The sequence below is a fragment of the Aulostomus chinensis genome, chromosome 12 (assembly GCF_037954235.1).
Source record: "Aulostomus chinensis isolate RoL2024-O1b breed Wild chromosome 12, RoL_Achi_v1.0, whole genome shotgun sequence".
Classification (NCBI taxonomy): domain Eukaryota; kingdom Metazoa; phylum Chordata; class Actinopteri; order Syngnathiformes; family Aulostomidae; genus Aulostomus; species Aulostomus chinensis.
The window spans coordinates 13,814,389-13,838,188 of NC_141331.1; the positions used below are offsets into that span (position 1 = coordinate 13,814,389).

Sequence of the window (23,800 nt, forward strand, 5' to 3'; positions counted from 1 at the left end):
CATCCCTCCCCTCCCGAGCCGAGCGCTGCGTCGCTGGCATGCCGGGATACTTTCATACAGCCACTGGAGCCATGTTATCAGACGTTTACATCCACAAATCTGATGTAGGGGTTCATACTAGACATGATGAATAAACATGTAAGATAGAATGTAAGATAAAATGCTAATTGTATAAACCAAATAATGGAATATGATTGAGCGCTTCCTAATCATACTGATATGATTTACGCACTGACTGATTATATTTTTACCTAAAACCCTTCAAAGCAGTTGCCTTATGTAATTGTTTTCAATTCATTTGTAAGTTCACATGTTCCTTTTTGTGTCACAAGTTCCTTCATAGCAGCTGGAATTATGTGTTCTATTATTATTATTATTATTATTATTATTATGTTTGTGATCTGTGAATATTTCCCTGCCGATGGCCACTTGAACGCACCACACAAGGACTATATACATTTATATAAAAGATGCGCATCTCTTTTGAAATAACTGATGAAAATCTGCCTGGTCTGTACATCAGTTAACGAAAATATTTGCATCTTCATGGGGGGGGGGGGTAATAGAGTGTGGGGGGGGCAACATCAGTCAAAATGACAGTGAAAATGAAAACACAATGTAGTGTGAACATACACTGAGATGGGAAACAGTTGTTGAGGAAGAGTATGAGGAAAATGTTTGAAAAGGTAATGCACACAAACTAGAGAAGTTGTGCAGGTGCTGAGCTGAAAGTACTGAGACAGAAAAGAAAACAGCTGGAACACTGCAGGGCTCCAATTTCCAGTTATTTATTGCACCAACTCGTGAGAGATGTTTTGACCACCGCTGCTCTCGATCAGACTAAAGAGGGGAATGTGGTAAAGGTTTCACACAGTGCTCTCTGCAACGAGATCTCCTCAATGCTGATGGTATGTCGAATATTAATATAACATCAGTCTTTTTAAAGGGATGGATATGCCTGCACTAATATAGAGAGAAAAGAGAGGGAGAAAGAGAGAGAGAGATTAAAACTAGGCTTCCGCAGTGTTTTATTGGCTGAGGGGCATTGGAATGGCCCAATGAGATGAGAGGGGATGGTCCACAGCCTCTTCTCATAGCAACCCAGGAAGCATCCAGACATGATCAAGAGCAGTATCAGTGTCCTGGAATGTCCTGTCAGCTTTTCACTTTCAACTACAAGATGTCACCTCAACTGATGTGTCAGTTAACAAGAGTTATGACTATAACAACAGTCATAAAGTCCATCACAATGAAGGAATAAAACAGGAGTAACAGATGATAAATGCAGACAGCTGAATACGATCACAAACAAATTAGGAAAATTAATGAGCCATGAGCGGATTTATAAACGTGTCCATGGATCATAAGTTCAGTATGAGTGTGTATCAAAGTTCACGAGCTACAATTTCAATGTAGAACGACAAAAGGCCGACAGACTTTGATTGGACAATTCAGGATGGCATCATGGGACATATATGAGTCCATCACTGTTACTCACTGTGTCCACTGCCAAACTTGACAGCTTCATTAATTGCAGTATTTTTTTAAGTTCTACAGAATCAATAAAAAAAACCTAAATGAATACAACAGAATAAACACTGAAAAATACAGGAATAAGTGTGTACCTAAAAGGGAAATTTGTACAGGTCAGTACTTTTTATTCTGAATTTATCTACCCGTTATGTTTTTCAGACGTGAAAAAACAGTGTGTGCGTGTGTTTGTCTGTGTGCGTGTACTTTGTGTGTGCATGTTTTTGTCCTTTCATCGTTCATAGATATTATTCATAGATAGTTTGTCACCCTAATGCTCCCTGATAGCGTTTGTACTCAAACTGTAACGGCGGATTCCTGCAAGACTAAACACGTCATCAGAAGAGAACAGGATTCTGAATTTGAAGGGAAGTCACAGTAAAGAAATCAGGATTTGCGTGTCAGACAAGCAACATCGCTAAGCTTCAACTCGGTGGTCTGTACCGTGAAAAGAGAAGGATGGGGCGCTGAAGTGTATAACCTCATTATGATATAGCCACATCTAGAGGCTGTACATTTAACCCTTGCTTTCCTCTGCTGCTCAGTTCGATCAAGGAAAGGGACGGAAGATGGGCAGGAAGACAGGCCATGAAGATACCGTGCATGGGTCAGAAAGCAAACACTGGCAGGCATACATCCAGGGACTGAGCCGGCACGAGGAGTGACAAACTAAAACGAATCGGTATCTGCTGCCATCATAGTTATACACTCATTTCTCTTCCTGCCGAGTGTCAAAAGATCAACGCATCCATAGATTAGCACCAAGCAGCTTGTTGTTATTAAACACAACATTTATTTTAACACATAGTTTGCTAATTGCACTAGCACCACTTGGTGTGTCTTTGCATCCTAGGTGACGGCAGGAGACTGAGGAAAGGCATCTCAGTCGTTCCTTCATGACAGCTATATTTATATGAATAATGGCTGTTGGACTGTGATAATCGTCTCACTTGCACTGGCATTCGTTTTTTTGTCTCTTTGCAGAAGGTTGTTGACGGATTTTGATGGACTTTGGTTGGATGATGCAACTTTACAACAGGAAAAATTGATTACATTTCTGGTTGACGAGATCCATTTCAGATTTGGTCAAAAACATTTTACAGACTTGGTGATGAGTTGATGTGCAGACTTTGAGTTTTTGTTAAATGCTGTTACCGTGGTGAGGAGACAAATTTTGATATGTTTCTCCATAGAGTCATGAAAAAGTTGTAACTGAACCCCGCATCTTCAGATCTTTTCCAAATTTCACAAATTTGTTGAGAGCCCCAAACTGAAAATGTCCATCCATCCATTTTCTTCTGCTTATCTTGTTCATGGTCGCAGGGGGGCTGGAGCCTCTCCCAGCAGCCTTCGGGTGAGAGGCAGGGTTCACTCTGGACATGTCACCAGTCCATCACATAGAGACAGACAACCATTCACTCTCACAGTCACACCTACGGTCAATTTAGAGTAGCAATCAGCCTCGTCCCCTCTTGATGTCTTTGGACTGTGGGAGGAAGCTGGAGTACCAGAGAGAACCCACACAGGAACAGGGAGAACATGCAGACTCACACAGAAAGATCCTGTGCCTGAGCTGGGACTCGATCCCAGAACCTTCTTGCCTTGAGGCAACAGTGCTGACCACTGCACCACCTGCTGAAAATGGCTTTGAGCTGAATTTAAGCCATAGTCATAGCGCCACTTAGTGGTTACAGGATGTAAGACTGATGATTTACTTTATCCTTTGATTCACGTCAAAATAATAACGATATGTTGAGTATTGGGTGCTCCCTCATGCAAAATTATCGGGTTTGAAAACTTTCTGGGGAACAGCTACGTACGCCAACATGCACAGGTGTGTCAGGGCCCACTCATTGCTGCTTGCAGCTTTGATAAGGGCCCAAGTGTTTAAGGGCTAGGGGCTGGAGGTTCACCTCAGTGGAAGTATGCACTCTCTGAGAACCCTCCTTGAGTTGTAGAAGTGTTTTTCTATGAATAAAAATGGTTTCGACCTCTGCTATCACTGAGTAGTTCAGTAATTGCTGGGTAGTCCACATTCCTTTTGTGTTGTCATCACAGCTAGGAGGGGTTCACCTATCAGCCTCACGTTGTCACACCCTGGTGTGCTATGCACCTTTCATACCTTTGATCATCCAAAAATGGCACTCCCAGAACTGGAGCGTGAAGTCTCTCTCTCTCTCTCACACGCACACACACACACACACACACACACACACACACACACACACACACACACACACACACACACGCACGCACATACTATGGCTTTTATAGTGCAAACCTGGTTATCATTGTTCTCCAAAACGATTTACACATCTCTTAAAAATCTCATCAGACTATCCCAAAGCATCTCAGCACTGCAGACAGATTTGTCCTAATGAGTCTGACACCCCAGGATGTTGAAGATTATTAAAGTCTCTGATATTAGGCTGTTGGTGAGGGAAGATTCATTTGAATAACTCAGACAAATCAAGCTGAAACCACTTGCCCTGCTGCTCACACCCGCGTAGGGTATAAAGTCCACTAAGACAAGGTGATTTATGTTAAGTCACAAAATATACAGTCGGGGTGCAGAGTGATACTCCAGAGTGTCCCCTGTTAAGTTGAAAGACACTAATTAATTCTGAAGATAAAAGAAGCTAAATCAGTTCATGCTATGGTACAGTATATGTCACCGTAAATATTAATCAAACATTAAAAAAAAGGAGATTTTGCAAGGTTAAACTCATTTCTGCTCAGTCCTGTATTAAGACACAACACCCTGTTGCCTGTTACGCTTCCTTGACACCAAAGCTGAATGGCAGGTCCTTCAGCACTCCACCCTCTTTTTTTTCAACCTTCAAACTCAAGCAGAACAATTATTATCAAAGACGGTGACTGCAGAAGGAGAAATATGCAGTGAGTATTGTAGGATTGTTGTCTGAAGCCCCACCCTTGGGTGGCCTTGGAATCTCCTCCCTTAAGGTTAAAAGTGAACAGAATGACGAGGGTGTAATTGCACACTGCACAGTCATAGACAGGTGTTAAGACCTGAGTTAAAGTAGGAGTTTCTGCCCTGCCAGTGGAGGTATGTACACACTTTTTTGATCTTTTTCTCAGTTCATACTTGCTGCAAATGTCCTTTGATAATATTAGATATCGAATCCATATTTAGAGGAATTATTGTGAGCTGGCTCAGATTTCTGTAAGACCATATGATCCTTATCTGAGACATATTGAATAATATCACAAGGTCCATACATACAGAGAGGAATGAAATGCTTGTAGTGCAGAAGAGTGTGTGAGGAGATGTTACACACGCAGAAGCTTGCTCTTACTTCTTAAAACTTAACAAGAAATCATAGCCAGAGGAAATATGATGCGGTGGAAATGTTTTCAACCTGCACAGGTGGAGATGAATGTTCCACTGGAGAAAGTTTTCAGTTCAACCCGTCAAACTATTAAAATGGCTGATCAGCTCTGAGATCAGAAAGCATGAAAAGCATCCTGAAAATTGTGTTATCTCTTAATAGAAGGCTGAGAATTTCTGAAACGTAGATCATTTGAAATGAATTGGGATTTTTTTGTGTGTTACAGTTTCTTAAATTAAATTTCCTCCCCTAGAAGAACTGTGCAAAGCAATTAGATTAAACTACCGGCAGCAGCCAAAAGACAAAGTAGATTGTTTGATGGGTAAATTAGAACATCACATGTGGCTCTAAACGCCCACTGTAAGGTTTCTGATGGTTTAGGGTTATGAAAATGTAGTAAGGAGACAGTCTCTCTCATCGACAGCTACTGGCATGTCAGTTGTAGTCTTGTTGAAAGTGTGTAAGGTGAAGGTGTGTGATGGACATGTGGGTGTGTTTGCATCTCGGTGCAGATCCAGACAAACCTGTTTAGAGCTTCATCAGAAAGTCAAGGGGTTGAGAACATCTCAGGTTAAACTCCAAAAGGGAAAAAAAAAAAGGCATTGTACCTGAAAATATGTCTGCCCACAGTGCCATCTAGTGGCTGATATACTATTTTGTTTTGTTTAACCTTGTCGTTTATCTTCATGCACAGGTGAAATTTTACCAAAATGAGCAAGTACACAAGCAGTAAGTACAGAGAAATATGTAAAATTTAAATGGAGGACAAATATCAAAGATGGAGTGTTAATACTTTCCCCAAATAAATTCAATACAATGTAGCTGTTATGATTTATGTACATTGGTTATTTTTTTCTTTGTGACTGTCTTATACGCATTCTTATAAAGCAAAGTAAGTGTATAAAAGTAGACAACAAAAAACAAAAATAAATGTAAAGGTTAAAAAAATGCAAGTATTAAAACAGGAACAATTTCTAAGCATTGATGCTTTTTTAGTCTTTAGTTTAAAACTGTGGTTCCAAAAACCGTATGCTAAGAATTTGTTAGACGTGACATCAAAACTTTCTCTCCTTGACTCATAGCAGCACAGCCACATGTTAATTGTGATATAATTAATTGTGATCCGCCGTCAAGTCATGCAGTTAAATCTTCATCAAAGCTGGGTCAGTCAGCCTGATGCACTTGTGTGTGTGTGTGTGTGTGTGTGTGTGTGTGTTTGTGTATGTGTGTGTGTGTGTCTGTGTGTGTGTGTGGTGCAGGGACCACTCGCACTAGCCAGTCCAGTTTGCTGAAAGACAACAGCTGGATCAGGAAACCAGATGATGAGGATGAAGATGTTGAGTAAGTAGACTAAAATACACACGTGCACACACGCACACACGTGCACACAGACAAAACTGAGGAGTGGCAACTGCTGGGTGTGACTCATCATAAAAAAATAACTTCCTGCTGCATTCAGTGTAGAATCATTTCTGCGCTTGTCATTTCTTCTCTCCTCAGCCGAGATCCAAACTTCGGCAAAGTTCTTCTTCGTAATTACAAAACCGATGAGACTCCTGGGGGGTAAAATATGCATTTCAACCCTTTTAAAAAAATGTTTAAAACTCCTTAAATTAACATAATAGTGGCAGACAAATGTAATATATTATCTCGTTTTACTTCTAGTTCAGAGTCTGAAGAAGTAACAACCACCAGAACTTCAACCACATCATCATCCGTGCAGGCTCTCACTAAGAGGTAAAATTCTCGTACCCTCTGCTTTGTTCTGATATTTTATGCACAAGGAGGTCTTGACAAGAAGAAGCATCAACTGTGATTTCTGTTGTTGCAGATTCAGTACAGGCCAGGATGAGCTGAAGTGAGTACAGAAGCAGAAATAATGTCAAGCGCATTTCGATTTTTGCTTTGCTGTTTCATTATGCTCCTCCACCGACAGCCCCACCCCGTCCAGCAAGACTTCCAGATCCTCTTTCACCAAAAGGTACATTTTCATAATTTATCATACGATATAGCATCCTTGGTAGAAACCATCTGAATCGTCCTCCCCTTTGTTGCAGCACATATTCAACCGTGCAGTCCCCCACCTCGTATGTACAGTTCAATTCAAATATATTTAACGCAAAGATAAACTTTTATTATAATGTGTGCATCGTTTTCTATTGCAATAGCATCACCACATCCAAGACGACTGTCCTGGAGGAGCCCAAAACCAGGTGCATAATACATAGTTGATGTGTCTCACAGGAGAAAAAACCTGGGTTCTGAAACATTTGTTAATATCTTTTGTTTGACCTCTTTTAGCACCAAAACCACTTCAGTCACCAAAGATGGAAAAACCACTGAAACCACCATTACAACCACCACTGAGACTCTGAGGTAGAGTGACATTAATGTTGATTTCTGCTCACGCTACGCGTCTTTGTGTCAGATTTGTAACTTTGTTCTTCTTCTTGCAGATCACCTGTGACTAAATCATCCAAGACTGAGACGTTCTCTGAGAGGGTGCAGTCTCACAGCAGAGGGTAAAACTATGGCCCCCGTTTTTTTTTTAGCACAGTAAAAACACGGTTGCAACAGTGTAACAATACCTCAAAGCAAGAAAATATTTACTGAGATTAAAGTTCAGATCATCTCTATTGCTAATACAACACAGTTTGACAAGTGAAGTACAGATATATTATCGTGAAAATGCACTTAAAACATCCGGTAGAAAAAGTAGCCCACTGGTTCTGCAGAAAAAAAAATAACTGAGTGTTATAATGTTATATTATTTGGCTGATACAGGAACATACCAGTAATTTACTCAACACGCTGGACTGAATGTATAGTTTCTATAACATCTCTTTCTAAATGTAGAGGAGTAAAAGTAGTGGCAACAGAAAATAAAACAGAATAATTAAGTTTATTTATTTATTGGTAAGGTTTTTGTCACATCCATTCCCACAGGTCACAATACTCTCCTTACTCTCCGTCCAGCAAAAGCAGAGAGATCGAGACCACTGTTGCCAGCAAAAAGGAGTAAGCTATGACGATGAGAAATGATGAAAATGCATCTGTTTCAATCCATTTGTCACTTCCAATTTAAATTTGGGGCTTTTTTTCTATTCCGGTGAAGCGCGGAAGACAAACTTTTCGACAACCTCATCCCCCCCTCGGTCTCCACAACTGAGATCGTCACTGTTAAAACCAGCAGCGTTGAGTGAGTTTGAAGGCTGCGCACATAGATCTCACGAATAGCAGATTTTTTTTTTAAAAGACACATTTTCTGCATCAATTGCTCCATCATAACCCGCAAACTATCAAAATACATCACAACATTTTAAAATCTCTCTGCAGTGCTGAGGACAAACTATACGATTCACTCATTCCCTCGTCCATAAAGGATGACATCTCAGACCTGAGCAGGTGAAACGCTGTCCGAGTAATCAATCTGACCGATTGTTTGTTTTAATTTATGTATTTATTATTGTGCATTATGTTCCCAGCCAAACAACAGTGTCCAGCACTGAGACTGTGACAGTGAGGAGCAGCAGTGATGGGTGAGTTGATGCAGGACGCTCATTGTACGGAAAATGAAAAAAGAACATAATCATATCAACAATATTTTGATTTGTCTTTTCAGAGACGGTATTACAACCACGACCACGACAAGGACTTCCACTACGTAAGATAAACAGACGTTTTTGTGAGAGAGAAATTCAATTCTTTAAAAACACACACACACACACATAACGGTTTTGACAAACAGCATGTATTGATGTTGTCTCTGCAGGCCCGAGGATGACCTGTACGACACCCTCATTCCTAAATCCATTACATCCGGTCTGTCTTCGCCTGTCAGGTAAGGTGACGAACTTATAACAAAACAAAACAACCACATCGTCATCCTGTCAGTGACGCATCACCTCTTGTTGTCACAGAAGCTCGAGCATCACAAAGAGAGAGATCGTCACCGTGGAGAGCAGCCGAGGGTGAGTGGTGGATGACTGACACTCGTTCCTGTCAAGCTTTATTTATCTCGGTTGCTTCTGACGCCGTTCTTCTACCCTGCAGAGGAGACAGCCCGACTCTGGCATCACCATCCTCCACCCTCAGGACCACCAGGTAAACACTGTCAACCATTACTGTGGGCTGAAGTAGGAGCCCTCCTCAACTGAATGGATTTAATTTGGTATTAAAGAAGTCTCTTCTTCTTCTTTTCATTTTAACTCGTGTCAGCAAATTTTAAAGACTGATTTAATCATTTACAGGGTAAAATAAGATAGTTTACATTTCTCTGGGTAAACTGCTTATCATACTAACGATAACGATGATGACTATGAGCTTAAAGACACGACTGTATGTGATAATGCTCCTGTGCTTCCTACAGTGGCTGAGTTCTTTATTCAAACACCTTGAAAACTTTAACATTTTGAAAAATAAAAAGCAAAATTTTGACACAAACCAAGCTTTATTGAGAGAATTCATAGAACAAAAATACCAATTGTTATACTCTTGTAATATAACACGATTTCTGGTTAATCATTTTTTTAAATAAACATCAAAATCAACCTAAATGAACTCCTGAAAGTTCTTCACATTCATTGGCTTCTGTGTGGCGCAGCTACAGCTCCTACACTGATGATTCCCCCTCCACCCGCACCTCCTCCTACACCATCAGCAGCAGCAAGACCAGGTAATTCACCATGACTATCATCAGTGGGGTGTGTCGAGCGAACTTGTAGCTGCAGTGAGGTTTTCTATCGTCTCTCATCTGTCGTGTATTTGTACACACAGTGACGACTACAGCAGTAGCAAAAGCTACTCTTACTCCAGACCAAACTCCAGGTAGGACACAAAGCAGATGTACAAAATTGTGCTCGTTTTCTCTGATGAAGGTTTCTCCTCCAAATAATGATTCGTCTCGTTTTTTTTTTTTCGCAGTTATGAGTACACCAGTGTAACCAGTCCCTCTGAGTACACCTCCACATCATACAGGAGGTACTGGATGAACTTAAATATTGTTTGCATACATTTTAATGGATGTCAGTTATGAAAACCTCTTGTCACAGCGAGGAATAAGTAAATGTGTCACTCTCACAGCAGGTCCGAAGATATTCTCTCAGATCCATCCTTCTCTAAGTCCTCTGTTAAGAGTGTCTACTCAGAGAGGTATGAAAAGTATGATGACATGATGTGTTCTTATTCTGTAAAATTGCTGTTTCCAAGACGGGAAATAAACTTTCCAAGCTCGGGCTGTTCTTTGAAAACATTTATACGATGCCTCCCTGTCCCGTGCAGGACGGTGCTTGAGAAAGATCTGTGCACCTCCTGCCACAAGCCCTTCACCGGTGATGCCAAGATGGTCCTGGACGAGATGAAGATCAACTGCCACGCCTCCTGCTTTAAGGTGCCTCAAGTTCTATAGATGATCAAAGAAGTATTTTAATGTTTTTTTGAAGTAAAGGTAGCAATATCACACAGTAAAGAAGAGAGTTAGTTTGAAAAAATCGGACTCAAATCAGTTCTAATTTACTAGCAGTAGTGCAAAGAGTGCAATTATTCCCTCAGTAATGTTGCAAATAGCACTCATATATTAATTAAATGTAGGTCTGAGACAGAGAGCAGCTGACTGATGTGTGTGTGTGTGTGTGTGTGTGTCCTGCTTGTTTGTGTGTGTCAGTGTGAGGTGTGTAACAGCACTCTGGGTCATCTGAAAGCAGGGGACAGTATGTGGATATACAAACACATGGTGCACTGTGAGAGCTGCTTCGACACCACCAGAGGTAAATGAAACAAACGGACAGATTTTCATTTTTCATTAACTTCAAAAATGATTAACAATCAATAATCAATTCTTTTTAACTTTATTTGCAATCCAGAGAAATGGAGACGCTGAGTTCACACCAAGTCTTTGGAGGAGACAAAGAACATGTGATTGGAGACAAGATGGTTATCAGTTTGTTTTCGGGTGTCTTTGGGTTCTACTTTTATGTGTTACATGCAAGCAGATATTTTGTTGATAGGTTTTTGGTTTGGATGGAACCTTTTTAAGATGAGGTAGTGTAATACTGGTGTCTGTATTTTAGCCTTCAGGAGACTCTCTCTCCCTCTCTCTCTACACATATATACATACATACAAACACACACATATGTATACACACACACACACACACACACACACACACACACACACACACACACATATATATATATATATATATATATATATATATATACACACACACACACACACACACACACATATATATATATATATATATACACACACACACACACAGAATATGAGCAATAGTGTAATAGGGCCGGGGGCTTTTATTTTCTGTGCAATAAAGGCAATCACTAAATTTGTATCCATAAATTTGTTTGCCATTTTATTGTTTAACCTTTTGATGGAAGTGTCATGGCTTTTTTGATTGTAAAATAATGATGAAGTCAATACAAGTTAATTTCCCACATGAACAACAGAAGAATAGATAATATACTAGCAAATGATAACATAGCAATAACAATAACAATATATTAATACAATTATTATTAATAAACATATGTATTCAAATGTGTGATTATCTTAGCATAGTTTTAGTACTTATATGAAATTCTAAACTGAATACACTCTTTACTTAATTCTGAAAACACGACACAAGACCCATGCCACAAATTACTAAAAATGAAACAAACTTTAAAAAAGTAAACAAGCTCAATACTCCTGTTCAGGAGACACTAGAGTTCATTTGTCGCTGGAAATGTTCATACACACTTCACAATTTTTGTAACTCTTCCTTTCATTTTTATCTGCATCTTACTCACCAATTGTTATCGTTTTTTTTTTTTTTACACATATATTGTTTTTGGTAGGATGTCACAAAAACTCTGATCTAAATCGATAAAAAGTAATTTAAATCAAATGAATTCAAGTTAAATTACAATTAAAATGAATAAAGTGTGTGTTTTCACTGAGTATGGCATTGCTTTTGATGTTGGATTAGCGCAGTTTGCTGGAGCTTCTTTCATGCTATTTAAGAGGGATGATATCAGCTGCAGACAGGAAGTTGTTGAGAAGCCTGAGAAATAACAGTTTCAGCTCTTAAATAGGTTAAGTTATTGGATCATTTACCTCGATAGGATATAGTCACTTATTTACCGTGAACCATCTGTTATGCTTAGGTTCTCGGGGCGATGGTGGGGGCCTATATTAGCTCTTGGCCCCGGCCCCCCCCAGTGGCTTAAGGCCGCCTGTGCACGTGTGCACCGCAAGCGCACATCATAAACACTTCCTAAGCAGTGGTGTGATGGGAGTTGAACTCTGTGCTGCTGACCAATGAGAAGGAAGCTGTGTAGTCATCCCGGTGGCGGCGGTAGCATCTGTGTGTGTGTGTGTGTGTGTGTGTGTGTGTGTGTGTGTGTGTGTGTGAGAGAGAGAGAGAGAGAGAGTGTGAGTGTGATGTAGCTTTAAACGGGGAATCTGGACACCCTCTCTGAATTGAATAGGACCCTCTGCGAGCAGGCCGTGCTTTGTACACCTCCCAATGTGCTTGCTACCAAATGGAAGCCGAGGTGTTGAACCCCCAGATGATGGCAGACGTCAATGGCAACAATAAGATCACCAACGCGGAGCTGGAGGTGTTGAAGCTACAGGAATTGGTCCGAAAATTGGAGAAGCAAAACGAACAATTGCGGAGCAGAGCGAACGCTGTAAACAATTGCCCCGTCGCCTCGCATCTCCAGACCTCGCTGTCGTGTCTGCAAGGGGGTACCAGTGACAGCTTCTCATGGAAATATGACATTTCCAGTCCGACACAGTCGCATCCGTGTGCTCTTGGACTCAGAGATTCAGCAGAGGAGCATTTCGCTTATTTCCAGCCGAGCTCGGCGTCTCCTGATGCCGCCGAGGGGGACAACGGCGCCGCTGGCCCCACAACTGTGCTGGATGAGGTTGAGATTCTAAACCTGAGCATCGTGCTCCCCGTTGGAGATCCAGAAACCTGGTAACCGCTCTGTTTTATCACATCTTTCATATCAGCCATTTATGACTTGATGACAAACGGATTTCTGTGACTCTAATAGATGCTCGGTAGGCCACAGGACTTGTGTTGTGAGTAAGAGTATCTCTCATATTGATTCCTCCTCTGTTGGAGGAGGCTTACAGACTCTGTTGAGTTTTTACAGAAAGAGGGGAGAGAAAAAGGACAAAACAGATTTGACACACATGCATCCCAGAATGCACTGTGCATACTGGAATTAGAAACACTGACCCCCTTCAGCCTTCTCTGGAACAGCTTGGCTTTGTGTGCAGGTTGAACTACTTTGAGGAGCTGTATCTGCTGACTTGTGTAGCTCACGCAAACACACACACACACACACACACACACACACACACAATGACATGCTGACTAGTCAAGCATTTGCAGCTATGTTTCTGAAGATGAAGGAAATGGAGCATGATGCTGCTGAACGCAGTGTCGTTTGCACATCTAATTGTCTAGAAATCAGTGTAACACCATGACCCAGTTGCTTCGTAAGGGGTCAGTTGTGATGAGATACAGACACGTCAAGCTGCGCTGATGTTAAGCGACGTGTCAGTGTGTGCAGCCTGGTCACACCCACTTCTACATTCAGTTAATTGATGGATTTGATTGTGCACAGAAATCAATCATAACACAGTGGATTCGTTTCTAGACGTCATCTACTATATATCTCATTTCCAAAAGGAGTTTCAGAAATATCTTTAGAAAACTGCTGCCAAGGTGAGCGAAACCCAAAACTAGATAACATTTGGCTTTTCCATGAAGACGAAGACTAACGTGTGCACTGTGCTTTAAATATCACCCCTCGCTTCCACTAGGTGGGGCTAGAGAACCTGCACTTACTGTACATTATGTTACAGTACATCAAGTGAAGACAACACAGTGTGATTTTGATGTAAATCAAATGCAATTTGTTACACCAGGCTATTTGGCACTACGATCTAAACTTGGTTAATTAGTTAAATTAGTTTGGGAAAATGAAAGACTACGTGGAGTCCAGTTAAAAGAGTTTGATCCAAAAATATCAAAATCGGCCATCTCGCTATGGTAACACCGTTTAAAAAAATTCACAGTCGCCCATCACCAAGTTGTGACGATGTCACTGGTCAAATTAGCGGTGAATCTGGCCAACTCACGAGGATGAGTCCAAAAAAGGGTAGAAAACAAGATTTCCTGTTGCCTCCTGTTTCTAGTTTTTCATGGGTTCTTGCTTGGCTCGTGCTACACTCCTCCGCTAGGTTTGGTGAATATTAGCCTCGCAGTTTTTTCATAATCCTGCTTACCAACAAACAACAACGTGACCGCCTTGGCAGAGGTAACAATGCTGCAATTTCATTATTTTCACGATCAATCCATCTGCTGCTCAATTCTTTGATCATTTTCAATATTTCGTCTATAGTATGTCTCAAAATAGTGGGGTACAAGGGTCCAATACAACATCAAGCTCAAACTCAAAGATTATTTCTCTGATTAAGAAAAGCTTCTCACTTTCAGTTGTAACAAGAAAATAGTTTGGAACTTTTTCTTGATTAATCCTTAAAATAGTTGTATTACGTAATATTTTCTTATTTGATATTTTGTGATTGATATGAATGAAATTCTGTGTTTGGATTGAATGATAATGACTCCCTTTTTCTTATGAAGTTTCTCTGGGTTGTTTAACTGAGATTTTAAAAATAAATGTTCTGTTTTTCATGTGAACAGAGATTATTCGGCATGTGAATTACTGCGTGTCAGTAAAGTAAGAGGTGGAGTCTCAATAATAAACTCTGGGTTGTCCTCTGTATTTCAGGCTTTATGTGAGTCCCAGAGCCAAGCTGCAGGGTGAGCGTGGCCTCAGCCCTCTTCAGTGGTGCAGGCAGGTCCTGGACCACCCGGGTCCCGAGGTGGCGCTTGCGAAGATTACGCTCTTCCACAGATTAGACCAAGGTACAGTGTATTTACCGCCCAGATTAACAGCGTACATCACTGGACATCTGGACATGTGTCTCTCTAGCTGGTGCCTCGTGATCACAAGCTGTTTTTCACTAAATGTTACTAAAGATGTCAGTGGCAAATGCGCACAGCTCTATTGTTTCTAACAATTTTTTTTTTTATTGTTGACCATTCATACAGTTCTTTTTGAATGTAAGGAGTTTTCATCATTCACCCACATGCTGTTCTTTCTGTAAATCTCATCCAAACAAAAGTTTAAAAAAAAAATTGATCTGGAAAAAATGAAGATTGAGCTCGAAGCCACTTAGCTTAGCATAGTATAAAGAGTGGAAACAAGGAGAAAGGCGGGCAGAGAAGCTGCCATCTACTCCAGGGAGTCATTGCTTGACGCATGTAAATATCCCAACGTCTCACCTAATATTCCCGAGTTTGTCCCCAGAAAGATAAACATCCCATCTGGCTAACTATGGTTGGTTTTGTGGTCAGAAAGTCACCTATAAATATAAGGCTATCCAGCTTAAAACACCCAGTTTTGAAAAGTGTTGAAAATGTCTCAATGTCTTGCTAAAAAGGTTACGGGTTCATACTGGTTATTGATTTGCTAGCGCCACCTAGAGATCCAGGACCTGCAGAGCCCTTACCTGTTACTACTGGCCACATTTAGCTGTTAGCAGCTGCTGTATTAACATCTATACAGTAATATAATTTGGACAGTACTGTTCATCCTCTGCATTACATGAATAATTTAGTGGATATAACTAAAGTTGAGGTCGATGCCACTGCATCAAGATTTTCCAGTGCTGGAGTATAGACACTGTAAACTTGTGAAGACACTACCAGGATGCAACAACATGTAACCAGGATACTTTTGTGATACTTTGCTGGACACTCTTTCATATTAAGTGATATACAGTACCCTGACGCATAGGATATGGTTGCCATAGAAACTGTATTTATATTAACTAGGCTGTGAGGCAGATTTGCCCAGTGCTCAATGCTCAAACATCCTGCACAAGAAACTCTGGGACAGAGTATATGGTTTTGTGTGTGTGTGTGTGTGTGTGTGTGTGTGTGTGTGTGTGTGTGTGTGTGTGTGTGTGTGTGTGCGTGTGTGTGTGTGTGTGTGTGTGTGTGTTGTGCGCGCATGGTGGTTTCAAATCAGAAGGGTTCCTTAAGGTAAATTATTTTCATATTGTGAAGCTGTTGCACACAATTTAATTCAATGTTCGGGTTTGAATAGTGATTAGTGTGTATGTGTGTGTGTGTGTGTGTGTGTGTGTGTGTGTGTGTGTGTGCATGAATGGTTGAAGGTTCTCTTCTTCCTCTAAAGCTGTATTCAGTGAAGGTTGGCTCTCCTCCTCAGGGTCATGAATACTCTCTTGTCTCAGAGCTCCAGTAGCCGTTGTTTGTGTAACTTGCCGTGAATGCTAGTTTTATCCAATAGTGGCTGAGCCTAATTGTGTTAAGAATGCCAAGCGTTCCAGTTTGTCAGGTGTGTGCCTCTCTGCCTACCAAGCAATAGGGGTGTGTTTATGCATTAAATACACTTCATCTCAGGGTCATTTCAAGGGATAATTACTTACTATTAACAAATTAGAATGACTTAAAAACTAAGAGCATTCCTTTAAAAAAATGGAATACCCCATAAAGGCTTCATAGGTTGTAATTAATTGCTTTCTAACGGTTCTAGAAATACTAACGAGCTGAAAACCTATATACAGCATCCCAAAGTAGAACATAGTAGATCTAATTCTGTTTTTTGGGAATGGGATATGGCCCTACATACACAATCCCTGCTTATCCTAAGATCCCTCGGAAAAATCTGTAGTTTAGCCCAATAAGCTTCAGTCTTAGTTCATCAGCCTCTTCTACCCGTATTTGACCCAGACATCAACAACATCAATACCGATGTGTAAAATGCAGATTAATTTTCAGCCAGAGTGGTTTACGATATAATCAATCTACTGTGTGTGTGTGTGTGTGTGTGTGTGTGTGTGTGTGTGTGTGTGTGTGTGTGTGTGTGTGTGTGTGTGTTTGGGGTGGGGTTTGGCTGGATTTGTATGTCACCATCCTGACCTTTGCAATTTTGTGTCCAGCTAAGCGATGGCGAGGAGTGTCCTCCGTCCGTCCCTACAGCTGTATAGAGGGAGTGTCCACCCTCAGCTGCCCCGTCCTGCCTTACACTAAAACTGCTGCACTAACCGAGACCCCAGGTAACACACATATCCGCCATCCACTACAATTGCTAATCAGCACTAATATCGCTGTTTCTGAATGTATTCATTTTCATTCAAGAGGAGTGATGGACAGAATGAGAGAGAAATTACTATATCCCGATTCAAACGAGATGTAGTTATCACATGCCCAGCACTTTAAAGGAATTTGTTAGCCCGAAATAGGAAAATTCAGTCATGATCTACTCACACTCATGCTGACAGAAGGTCAAGTGATGTTACAAGTCCACCAAAAAATGCTCAAGTTTCCAAAGGTTTTGCAGTAATCTTCCAAGCAATTCAAGTGAATGGAGACCAATTTTCAAATGTAAAAAATAAAATAAAAAAAAAAAAATAAGACCATTAAAGGTCTTTCGACTGCTTGTCCAAAGTAAGCCAATCATCTTGGAGCCTGTTTTGAAAAGCGTCACTGATGGCACGTTTTTATCATTTGGTGAACTATCCCTTTAAAGCCATCAGGGTGCACCGGCCTTCCACGGTTACTGAAAGTCGATAGAGATCAACAAAGCATGGCTTTGTGGTCAGATGATGGTGACTGCTCTTTAGTATGTTCACTATCATATGTAGCTGCTGTTTGTTTTTTGCAAAGTGGAGGGATCATTACTGCATTTGCACGATGTTTACAAGCTACAAAATGTTGCTAATTTGGTTCCTGTGTTACCGTCAGGAATTTTGATATTTCGCCTCCGAACAGTAAGCAGTTGTAGCTCCACACGTTCAGATCTTTTCCAAACTTCAGAGTCAGAGTTAGAGTTTTTTACATCCCTGTTTTTCTTTCATGAAAATCGTCCTGAGAGTTTTGTTTGATGAGAAGAAGAAAAACAAATGTTCAATAGATTTGGAAATGAAGGCTATTGGGCTTCAGTTTGGGCCTAAGCTTAAGTCCATTAGCCTAAATTGTGTAAAACCTCAAAGCTGTTTAATTTATCATCTTAAGTATTAAGAAAACAGAGCCAAAAGCATCTGTTGCTCCAAATTACTTTTTTGGTGTAAACATAACCCAAATTCTTAAACAACCTGTTACTTGCAGTTTACAATCAGATTACAGCCAGGGAGAAAATGTTTGCAGCGAGCAGATTAAAAGGTCGCACCATCAGACAGATGGACGCAAACTGAAACTCATCCAGAGGGAAAAAAAATATGGAAAGCTCTCAGGGCTCTATCCATGATTCCATAGCTTGAGTTTTAATGTGTATGTTACAGTGGGATTGCTGTGCTCTTTTCCTCTAAGGTCCCGTGCCATCTTTTGGTCAGTCTTTCCTCCAGCCGACCCTCCCACTCAGGGCCAGCTGCACCCTCAGTGACAGAGCACCTACCTTCCTATCACACACCACTCTGCACAGTAAGACCCTACCAGCAGCCAGTCTTTGCTGAGTCACTGTCACCCATCCATCCATCCGTAATGGTTATGTGATTACACGCTGTCCGTCCAAACGTCACACCTCTTATTATGACATCATCTGCTCCTCCCGGGTCGTGAACTATCTCCTGTGTGATCCCAGATGTTGGTCGCCGGCACGCAGCAATCAGCCCCCAGTCTTCCCTGGACAGTGAGGCGGGTGTCTCTGAACTGGAGGATGACACAATCTCCATGGGATACAAACTGCAGGACATGACAGATGTGGAGGTCATGGCGCGACTTCAGGAGGAGAGTGAGTTCAAACTCTTCAAACGTCTGGAAGTGGCAGAGGGAGAACAGCAAACCTCCTTCATGAAATTTAAAGTGGTTAAATCATTAAAAGTTGCTTAGTTTTGTATTTCAGAGTTTCCCTGATGGGTGATGATGAATCCTGAGCCACAAGCAGGATTTTTTTAGGCAGTATTACATAATCGCTACGTCCCACTAGATGTGGAGGTGTCCTTGAGCATCAGACTGCACCGAAGGGCTGCGTGGGTGTTTATGAGACATTATCTTTTGGATAAAGATGCTGTTGTTGTTGGGTTTTTTTTTAAACTTTTCTGTCTGATTTGTCATCTGTGGAGGTTTCTCAGTCATTTTCACAGCTCGCTGTGAAACCGGCGCATGCTGTCTCTTTCAGAGTTGATAAAAGCTGCTAATTAGGTCTCAGCTTCATATGAAGCTCCCACTTTAACAGTGTTATTTCCGTATAATTTGAGATTTTGAGTGCCTGTGAAACGAACTACCCCAATAACCAACTAAAATGTTTATTGCCCGCATATAGCATAAGAATGAGCAGCTAATTGATGACCCTTGGCCTTCACAGATAACTGTTCAAGATGTTGAGGAGAAGATGCCACTACATGATAAATTGTTCGGATTTAAGAGAAAAAAAAACTCTTGTGATCAGTATCGGAATTATTCTGGCATTTTTCTTTGAAACAGATGCAGATCCACAACACGTGTGTAGTAGATCAGGGTTCACTAGGAATGGTTGTACTGATTTTTGTGTTTATGCAGGATTCCCACATTCACATTCAAACCATTGGAAGCACCACTATTCCCAAACGAGTGTGTGTATCCCCAGGGGGTACGCCAAACAAAACAAAACTGTTTTAATATCCCCATCAAAAATAAACCAGCTGTTAGGGTTTGGGGTTGTTTGTGGTGGGATGATGAGGGAGACCCAATTGCAGACAGTGTTGAGGTGCACAAAACAGGTTTATTGAAACTGAGGCTGGAGACTTGACGTGAGACTGGAGACTTGACTGGATACTGACGACGTGACTGGAGACTTACAATAAAACACAGGTGTCAAACTGATCCAGTAAAGGGCCGGTGTGGCTGCAGGTTTTCATTCCAACCAAGCAAAAGCAACACCTGATTCAACTTAAATCAATCAAGCTGTGTCCACACAGCTCATTTGTTGGATCAGGTGTTGCTTTTGCTTGGTTGGAATGAAAACCTGCAGCCACACCGGCCCTTTACTGGACCAGTTTGACACCCCTGCAATAAAACAACAAGGCACGCAACACATGAACTAAGAGAACGTCACATACCGCAATGGAACCAGGACGAACAGGGGAAAACACAGGGGTTGAATACATGAGGGAACAAGGCGCAGGTGTGGCAATCAACCAGGTGAGACACATCAGGTAATCACAAGAGGGAGGTTAGGAAGACAGGACATGACTACAAAATAAAACAGGAAGCATGAGACAAGGATCGTGACACCAGCGTTCTATGATGTTTTTTTGACAGAAGTAGAAGCCAATCAGAGCAAAAGTAAGGCTATAGATGGGTCCTCTTGGTATGGGCCCCCCAGTATGTCCATTTCACAGTTCCCTGTTGGTCAGAACAAATACAGTGAGAACTGTTTGCACCCAATATTTTGTCTGAATTGCCCATATATGAATAACAATATGGAAAGAGGTAACGAAACGATTAGAGCAGAGAGAGTCCCAACTAGAACCAATCTGCTCTAGGGCCTCTAGTATCATGTGTGGCTAGCCTAGCCACTGCGCTAGTATCAACATTGACAGTGCAGCTGAACATTCAACATAGACTGTCAATCATAAACATGTCTTCCAGTGCATTTCAAGTTGGTGCCTTTGACTGATGAAGGCTGCCTGTAGCAGTTCATATACTCTACTTCAGGTTTTCCACATATCAACCTATGGCTCTGCCACCTCCTAGGTCTGCGACAGGACTATGCCTCTACCTCAGCCACAGCCAGTCGGCGCAGCTCCAGCTTCTCCATACACTCCCTCAGGCGCAGTGAGATGGATCTCGAAGAAGAAGATGAGGAAGACGAGGGGTATGACCAACTACCTCCTCCCCAGCCTCGACTGTTCCGTACGGGGTCTATGCAGCGGGGAAGCCTGCCCCACTCTCATACCTTCTCCAGTATCAGAGACTGCCGACGCAGCTCGACCGCCTCGCAGTTTTCACTCAGTGGACTCTCTCAGTACTCTGGGAATGCCAGCCTGACCATGGACACACACTCAGCATACAGGAATAGCACAGGTGAGGGGGAATTTAATTTTGGATGTTGCTTAATAGCATTTGAATTCAGTAGAAATTTACTCATAGCATGACCAGCTAATGTTTCTGGGGTTTCTCTTGGTGGCAGGATCATAATGAGGGAGCATTCTAGATTGTTTTTCCCCTATCTAGAGACACATTTGCAACACATTTATGATTTCTAGTAAGTCTGAATCTTAAAAAGATTTTCCACTTTAGGAAAACTGCTCATTTGCTTTATTGTTGGTAAGATAAGAGCAAAAACAAATGCAAAGGATAATATGTTGGCTGGGTAGCATAACCTAGCATAAAAAAACAGAAGTAGCTTAGAAAATGGTGCAAAAAAAATTGTGGCTTTAGTGGGGTTATGTTCCTGAGTATGTCAGCTTATTACAGTAATATTGGATAATAATTCCACTAATGGAATGGAGTGCACTACAACACTGATCTGGTTTGTTGACGTGGTTGCATAGACAAACTAAGGAAAAGCATGCCCAACCTGATCCGAGCTCCCAGCATGCCAAGTGTTCCCAGTATCCAATGCCTGGCTTCCCCTGTCAACCCACCCTCCCACGGTCCCTCGTCCTTGCCAACGATGTCCTCCCTGAGGAGCAGCCAGAGCTTTGACTCTTCTAATGGGCTCGCACGGCTCCAGTCCTCGAGTAAGATCATGAATCAATCAGAGCTCAGTTTTATTCATGAGTAAATGCCGGGACACTTTTAATACACTAATTACCATATGTTACTTCTACTTCAATGTCATTTTTCTCTTGCTGTGTTTCAGTTCCCCCTCCGGGCCAGCTTAATCAGCGTGTACAGAGCGTGGGCAACTTTCCCACCACCCCCCGCCCCCCACTGAAAGCTACAGCCTATGTAAGCCCCACAGTTCTGCAGGGTCCCACCTCCCTGCCCACCTCTGCCAGTCTACACTCCATCCCCAGCAGCACAGTGCTGCCTCAACCCCTTAAACCCAGCAGCAGCTTGGTACCACAGCCCTTAAAAGCCAACACCAGCCAGTCGGCTGTCCCTCGTAGCTCGCTTCCTCGCCCTGCCTCCTTTGTGGGACTCAGTGGAGCAGCACGGGCAAGCAAAATCACCCAACCAACTCGCAGGTAAGTCTAGAGAAATAAAGCACTGTTGTTTAAGTTTATATTCTAGATCAACAGATGGAGACAGTACGTCAGTCATGACGATTCCCCAGCTCCTTTAATCGGCAGGTGAAATTCTCCTTGCTCTTGTCTTGTTTTTAGGATCCGACAAACCCAGTATTTTCTTTTTCTTCTTTTTCAAGAAGTGACAAATCCTCAAAATGATCCTCACTGCTGGATGACTCCATTTGTCCCATACGGCGAATTTTCGCAATGAATAGAATAATAAACACATTGGACTCAGTGTGCAAGGTTTCTTCGCGTAATGTTTCTTGTTTCAGATTACAGATTTGAAATACGCTTCTGAAAAAAATGGCCTTTACACACATCATCAGCTGAATGAATGCTAAGGTTGCTCTGACTGTTCACCAAATGACAGTTTCGTAATATGACAATGTTGTATTGACAGCTTATTTCTGCTGCCCCCCCATATGGCCCAAAAAAAAGGGAGTTAATATAGATTCTCTCTTTATTTCTTTGCAGTTTGCTGACTCCCCCAAAGAGCCTGGCCTCCCTGAGTGCTCTGAGGGACAGCAGCTGGAAAGATGGCTGCTACTAAAAACTCAATAAACGGAAGTTCCAGAGGTATACAGGGTATCACTGCAAAACTGACAGGAATACGGTCTGTCCAGAGGGGCAAGTGACTGTTGTCATTTTTAAAAAGACCAAGTGGAGGCTGAGAGCGGTACGGGTCCAGCAGGCTGGATCTGTTCTTCACTACCTGCTGAAACACAACCTGGCAATATTCTGGTCATCAGTAGTTAGATGTGAATGGGTTCCTCTTTGATGTGTTTGATTTTTTTTTTTTTTTTCTTTTTTGGTTTGTTGTTGTGGATAAATAAGGCTTCACTAGAGTGAACATTTCTATCTCCCACGCTTTTGTACATGCTTTTAATGATTTCATATGACTAATTTTACACATGTTGATTTTTTGTCAGACTGTGATGTAAGATATGAACCTGAAACTGAAGTTTTGTACATCCTGTGCCTGTTTGACAGTAGTGTCACTCACGTCAGTTGTATCGGCCTGACCTGGCAGCACTTTTATCAGAGTTATGATAAACACATTGAAATGAATTCTCTCTTTTTTGTTTCTTAAATTAGTACAACAGTTGGTTAATGTGAGCGTTGACACATGATCCTTTGGCTAGTTTCTTTTCATTCTTGTTTACTTGTTTACAGCAACGACTTTTACGTTCATTTGTTTAATATAATCGCTGCAATGATATTGCACATTAAGCTCAGACGCTTTCGACGGAGGATGGATGATTCAAAGAGGAGGTGAATTTTTAAAGTGAAATAAAAGCCTTTGGAAATATCGCTGTGTGTTTCTTTCTAAAATTACTTTTTCTTGTTGAACAGAATCAAGGATTTTCAGACAGATTAATGAGGGTATTTTTCTTTTCTTTTTGAAGTAACAAATTTATTTTTGTAGTAAGAAGATTATATGTTACTTGTTACTTAATATGTGTCACATTATTAAACACTTTCACGAATACAACAACCATACCCAGCAGATTTACTGGTCACCATTATGCTTGTAACTATTTTCCATTATCACGTCTTCAATATGTGGAGATAAAAGCAAAGAAATTGTTATAAGGACTTTCTTTCATAAATACATGTTTCACAGTACACAAATCATGAAAAGCAA

General features: G+C 41.4%; 2 protein-coding genes across 5 annotated transcripts; both read left to right on the plus strand.

The window, feature by feature from the left end:
• Nucleotides 1–4,464: 4,464 nt before the first annotated feature.
• Nucleotides 4,465–11,841, plus strand: scel (sciellin). Of its 3 annotated transcripts, none has more exons than XM_086220299.1 (26): nucleotides 4,465–4,597; nucleotides 5,575–5,609; nucleotides 6,140–6,221; nucleotides 6,381–6,443; nucleotides 6,546–6,617; nucleotides 6,712–6,738; nucleotides 6,817–6,861; nucleotides 6,938–6,967; nucleotides 7,049–7,093; nucleotides 7,182–7,256; nucleotides 7,337–7,402; nucleotides 7,827–7,898; nucleotides 7,996–8,079; nucleotides 8,217–8,285; nucleotides 8,366–8,419; nucleotides 8,503–8,544; nucleotides 8,653–8,721; nucleotides 8,801–8,851; nucleotides 8,934–8,984; nucleotides 9,484–9,555; nucleotides 9,657–9,707; nucleotides 9,804–9,860; nucleotides 9,963–10,031; nucleotides 10,161–10,269; nucleotides 10,543–10,645; nucleotides 10,742–11,841. In XM_086220299.1, the coding sequence occupies exons 2-26, from the start codon at nucleotides 5,591–5,593 to the stop codon at nucleotides 10,756–10,758; spliced, it is 1,494 nt and encodes a 497-aa protein (XP_086076425.1). In that variant the 5' UTR covers nucleotides 4,465–4,597; nucleotides 5,575–5,590; the 3' UTR covers nucleotides 10,759–11,841. The 3 variants fall into 3 exon arrangements, with proteins under 3 accessions (XP_086076425.1, XP_086076426.1, XP_086076427.1); XM_086220300.1 differs by having other exon boundaries at nucleotides 9,966–10,031; XM_086220301.1 differs by having other exon boundaries at nucleotides 8,804–8,851.
• A 362-nt stretch (nucleotides 11,842–12,203) lies between these two features.
• Nucleotides 12,204–23,059, plus strand: slain1a (SLAIN family member 1a). 2 transcript variants are annotated; one of them, XM_086221232.1, is made up of 9 exons: nucleotides 12,204–12,868; nucleotides 14,700–14,836; nucleotides 16,939–17,055; nucleotides 18,308–18,418; nucleotides 18,579–18,728; nucleotides 20,672–21,001; nucleotides 21,472–21,660; nucleotides 21,783–22,110; nucleotides 22,630–23,059. In XM_086221232.1, the coding sequence occupies exons 1-9, from the start codon at nucleotides 12,426–12,428 to the stop codon at nucleotides 22,703–22,705; spliced, it is 1,881 nt and encodes a 626-aa protein (XP_086077358.1). In that variant the 5' UTR covers nucleotides 12,204–12,425; the 3' UTR covers nucleotides 22,706–23,059. The 2 variants fall into 2 exon arrangements, with proteins under 2 accessions (XP_086077358.1, XP_086077359.1); XM_086221233.1 differs by lacking the exon at nucleotides 16,939–17,055.
• Nucleotides 23,060–23,800: the final 741 nt, after the last annotated feature.